The 4,881-nt window shown below is 49.8% G+C and overlaps 1 protein-coding gene across 1 annotated transcript; it reads left to right on the top strand.

Annotated features, from left to right (window-relative positions):
* Window positions 1-399: 399 nt before the first annotated feature.
* SCGB1A1 (secretoglobin family 1A member 1) lies at window positions 400-4,430 on the top strand. Its single transcript, XM_025446435.3, has 3 exons — window positions 400-555; window positions 3,529-3,716; window positions 4,289-4,430. The coding sequence occupies exons 1-3, from the start codon at window positions 501-503 to the stop codon at window positions 4,319-4,321; spliced, it is 276 nt and encodes a 91-aa protein (XP_025302220.1). The 5' UTR covers window positions 400-500; the 3' UTR covers window positions 4,322-4,430.
* Window positions 4,431-4,881: the final 451 nt, after the last annotated feature.

The raw sequence follows: 4,881 nt of genomic DNA, 5'->3' as shown, positions 1-4,881 counted from the left end.
ACCCTCCAGCTGCAGTGGGAGGAGCCCAGTGGAGCATCAGGAGTCCCAAGCCGTGTGTAAGGGGCCTCAGGCCTCAGTTTCTCCTGGGGTGATAGGTCTGGGTGGACTCTGCAATTGCCTGGACTGCTCAGGGCTCAGGTTCAGTGAGTGTGGCACAGGTAGCCGGGCCTCCACACCCTCTGACCTAGGTCCTCTTGTGGCTTCCACTTGGCACTCTGGGTTTCCTGCTGTCCAAGTGCCTCATTTATGTGAGGTCAGTTCCAATGAGGAAAGCCACCGGGTTGAGAAAAGAGAATATTTACCTTTCCCACCAAGCTGATACCCAAGTAAATAATGTGGTCCCATCCATGGAGCCCAGGCCCCACCCCTTTCCCTCCCTCCAGGTACAGCCTGGAGCATTTAAGAAGGCACCTCAATGAGCATGTCTCACACAAGACCACCGGGTCCAGAGACAGGCCAGGGCCTCCTTCGCCAGCCTCCTTGCCAGCCTCCTGCCCATCATGAAGCTCGCTGTCATCCTTGCCCTGGTCACCCTGGCTCTCTACTGCAGCCCTGGTGAGTTCCCAGAGACCCCTCCCCCAGGCCAGGCTCAGGAACCCTTCCTGCACCCTCCCTGGTTCTGCTTAGGACAGGGGACAGCTGTTTAGCTGGAATGCTGACTTCCAGCCAAGAAGCCGGGTCTGCGAACAGGCCTATCTCGGATACTTGGGGAGCACACTGAGCCGGGGAGGAAACCTGGAAGGGATCCCATCTTCCATAGCCAACAACTCAAGAATGACAGGGTCAAAACAGACTAGAGGCTGGAAAGGAGGAGATCCCGTATGGAGATTCCCGTAGGCATAATAATGAGCTCCTCAGAGCCCAGTCCTGGTGAGAGCCCAAGATGCCAAGAGACCTCGGTACAGTGCTGCCTTCACATTTGGGGTCTGCACACCACTCTGGAAGCCAAAGGGGCTAGAAGGAGCTACAGAGCCTCATGTCTCCAAAAGAAATCCAAGCTAAGGCAAGATCTTCCATTCTGGGCTTAGAGGAATATTCTAGAAAGGGATCTTCCCTTTGGGAAACTGCCAAACCAGAGTAGAGTTTTCTAAACATTTTCGTCCTCTGCCAAAAAGATTAGGAGTCTCTGAATAGTTGCAGCTGTCACTATGAGGGAAGGAATGAGGGAGAGGGAGGGAGGGAGAGAGAGGGAGAGAAGGAGGAAGAGAGAAAGAGAGGGAGAGAGAGAGAGAAGGAGGAAAAGGGGGGAGAGAGAGAGAGAGAGAGAGCAAGGGGGATCCCACCTCTCTCAAACCCCGTGATCTTTTGGGAATTGGTTTTTACTCTGTATCAGCCTCTTCTACTGCTTTTAATAAACAAACACAAACAAAAAGGTTTTTGGGGTTTTGTTTTTTGTTTTTTTAGCCAATTTCAATTAATCCACTTTGAAAGTTTCATGACATCTATGGCAGTAGGTCTGATGACCCTGGGGGTTGGTGGCAGGAGAGTTGGAAAACCGAAACCAAGATGCACTGGGGACAAGTATTGTGCAGAGATATTTGTCTTTAAGGGGAAATAACATCATTTTGGACTGACATGTACAGTTGACCCCTGAACAGCATAGGGCTTCAGCGTGCTGACTGCCCCCCACACATTCAAAAATCTGCCTATAACTTTTGACTTTTAACTACTCCTAGCCTGCTCTTGACCAGAAACCTTACCAATAATATAAATCGCTGATTAACACATATTTTGTATGTTATATGTATTATATACTGTGTTCTGACAATAATACCCAACTTTTTCTTAGTTTTTTTCATTTTTTCTAGGCTATCCAGTTCATTCGTCTTTTCAAATTGTCGCAAATCTCAAAAAAGATTTCCTTTTTTTTTTTTTAAATTCTCTTTGGGGTATTTAGTTTTTTTTTAAGATTTATTTATTTATGATAGACATAAAGAGAGAAAGAGAGGCAGAGACACAGGAGGAGAGAGAAGCAGGCTCCCTGCAGGGAGCCCGACGTGGGACTTGATCTAGGGACTCCAGGATCAGGATCGCACCCTGGGCCAAAGGCAGGCGCTAAACCGCTAAGCCACTCAGGGATCCCCTCAAAAAAGATTTCCAACACACCTATTGAAAAAAAATTCACATGTAAGGGGCCCCAGGCAGTTCAATCCCATGTTGTTCAAAGGCCAATTGTACATTAATTAGATCTCAGGGCTGTGCATAGAGCAGGCAGCTCAGCAAAGTGGGGCTGAAATATGTTAGGGGGTGGATCTGGGATGCATGTGTATACTTGTCTGTGCACACAGGTAATAATAACAATAATAATATCTCCCATTTATTCAGCACCGACCATGTGCCAATCACTATTCTGAACCCCTTTTCATTCTTAACAATAACCCTGTGAAATTGGGATATTATTCCCATTTTACAGATGAGAAAGTGGAGCCACATAAAGATAAAGTACTTTGCCAGGTGACATAGTAAGTTGCAAAGCAGGACTCTAAGTTCTGGAGGGCATCTGACTTGGAGTGGCCACTTTGGGGTCCCTGGAGTCCAAGGCAGGGAAGCAGAAACTTTGCACACATGGCAAAGAATTCCAGAATGGGGACTGAGACTCAAGGCATAGGAACCAGTGACTGCCCCACATGTTCCTGGGGCAGGGGCCTAAAGGGGGAGCACAATCCAGGGAGCACTCCAGGCAGAGGGAACATAGTAGGGCCAGGCATGGACACAGAGGCTTGTGGGCCGGTGAGTAAGTGCACCACAGGGACCCAGAGCTCATGGAGGAAGCCTCTTCTGGGCCAGCTCAGGGGCTTGCACTTGGCCCACGCAAGTACTTCTTTCTGTGTGGCCCGACTGCCCCATGCTTCCCTGCACCAGCCACCTCCCCACCCCCGTGGCAAGTGGCTCAGACCATCACTAACCATTCGTAAGAGGCATGTTACTGGCAGAACAACAACCAGAAACCCTCGGTAGCCTCTTCCCAAACCCCACATTATGTAAAAGATCAGATCAGCAACTTCTTTCATCAGTGCTCTGCCTAGAACTCTAACGGAAAGAACAAATGGGGGGTGGGGGGGAGCCTGGGTGGCTCAGCGGTTTAGCACCACCTTTGGCCCAGGGCGTGATCCTGGAGACCTGGGATCGAGTCCCACGTCAGGCTCCCTGCAGTGAACCTGCTTCTCCCTCTGCCTGGCTCTGCCTCTCTCTCTCTCTCTCTCTCTCTCTCTCTCTCTCTGTGTGTGTGTGTCTCATGAATGAATAAATAAAACCTTTAAAAAAAAGAAAAAAGGAAAGAAAGAACAAATGCACCCCGCCCCACCCCCACCCAAGAAGTGCAAGGAGGGTAAGCCACGAAAGGCTGGCTGCAACCCCAGGAAGTCTCCCCACAGTGCCCAGGAGCACCAGCAGACCTACATTCAGCGCCATCCCAGCGCTACCTCCTGCTGACAGGCCCCCCTGCTTACATCTGGGGCAGGCCCAGCCAGGGCCCGGCCAGCTTGGAAAGGAGCCTGACACATGTACTCTCTCTTTTCCCTGCTTCAGCTTCTGCAGAGATCTGCCAGAACTTTCTAAATGTCATCAAAGCCCTCTTCCTGGACACGCCTTCCAGTTACCAGGCTGCACTTGAATTTTTCAACCCAGACGCAGACATGAAAGATGCAATGATCCAGCTGAAGAGTCTGGTGGACACCCTCCCCTCAAACACCACCGAGAACATCCTAAAGTTCACGGTACACAGCTCCCTTCATTCATGCTGCTTAGCAGTGGGTCCTCACTCCCTACCCTCCACCCCACCCCACCCACCTCACCCTGGTCCCTGGGCTATACAGCCTTGCCCCATTTCTACTGACCCCTTTCTAATCCGGAGAGGAGAGTCCTGGTGCACATATTCCTCCAGGAAGCAGATTCAGTCATCTTACTTTTTTTTTTTTTAAGATGTTTTTATTTATTCATTTGTTCACGAGAAACACAGAGAATGGCAGAGACACAGGCAGAGGGAGAAGCAGGCTCCCCGCAGGGAGCCTGATGGGGGACTTGAACCCGGAACCCCGGGATCAGGACCTGAGCCAAAGGCAGATGCTCAACCACTGAGCCACCCAGGTGCCCCAATACTCTTACCCTTTTTAAGAGGCTTCCAAGAAAAAATCAAAACTCTTACAAGCTTAGCTCTTCTAGAGCTACTGAACCTCTGAATTGACATTGAAGTTTCTGCATGTAGACATCTTGGCCTAACTTTGAGGTTTGCTCACCATTGTATTGGGATGTTTGTTTGTTTGTTTGTTTGTTTGTTTGTTTGTTTTAGGAGGCAGTCATAAAAAGCCCAGAGTGTGCTTAGGGTTTAGAAGCTGAAGATCTCCAACTGCTGAAGCTCCTGCTGCTCCCCAGATGCTTCTTCCACTCTGTCCCCAGCCTGGCTCCCCTCAATAAAGCATAAGCATCTCACACTTGTGCCCCCCACTCCACCTCTTTTTTGTTTGCCTGCTTGAGTGAGAAGATCCGCTACTGCTAGGGTAAGGATCACAGGTGCAAAGAGAAAGGCAGTAGCCATTGAAACATATCTCTGAGGGGCCCAGGTGACTCACTTCTGCACCCCCCAACACCAGGCTAGCCACAAGAGGCGAGATGGTGTCCAGCACACACACTCTTGCCTGGGCAGAGAGCCATCCAGGGCCCTGCTCAAACTTAACCCTACAGGAGAATAAAAAGGGGGTCCATATACAGTGGTGGCTGACCTCAGACAGACTCCTCAACCCCAAGCCATTTACTGATGAAATTAACTAAGCTGTAAATATTGGAGTTAATTATGCTATCCAGACACACCTGCAAGCAGAGATGGCGCTTTGCAGAGAGTTGTGTAGCCCAAAGATAAATGGAAACGTCCATTTCAAGCATGTG

This window comes from Canis lupus, chromosome 18 (genome assembly GCF_003254725.2).
Source record: "Canis lupus dingo isolate Sandy chromosome 18, ASM325472v2, whole genome shotgun sequence".
Classification (NCBI taxonomy): Eukaryota; Metazoa; Chordata; class Mammalia; order Carnivora; family Canidae; genus Canis; species Canis lupus.
The sequence above is the reverse complement of the archived record's forward strand: the minus strand, read 5'-3'. Positions and strand labels throughout refer to the sequence as shown.

What these genes read in the sequence shown, in the direction of transcription:
- SCGB1A1 (XM_025446435.3), top strand. Translation starts at nt 501, where the DNA reads ATGAAGCTCGCTGTCATCCTTGCCCTGGTCACCCTGGCTCTCTACTGC. An exon ending in GGCTCTCTACTGCAGCCCTG is followed by an intron (nt 556 to 3,528) that starts GTGAGTTCCCAG and finishes TCCCTGCTTCAG; the next exon opens with CTTCTGCAGAGATCTGCCAG. An exon ending in AGAACATCCTAAAGTTCACG is followed by an intron (nt 3,717 to 4,288) that starts GTACACAGCTCC and finishes TGTTTGTTTTAG; the next exon opens with GAGGCAGTCATAAAAAGCCC.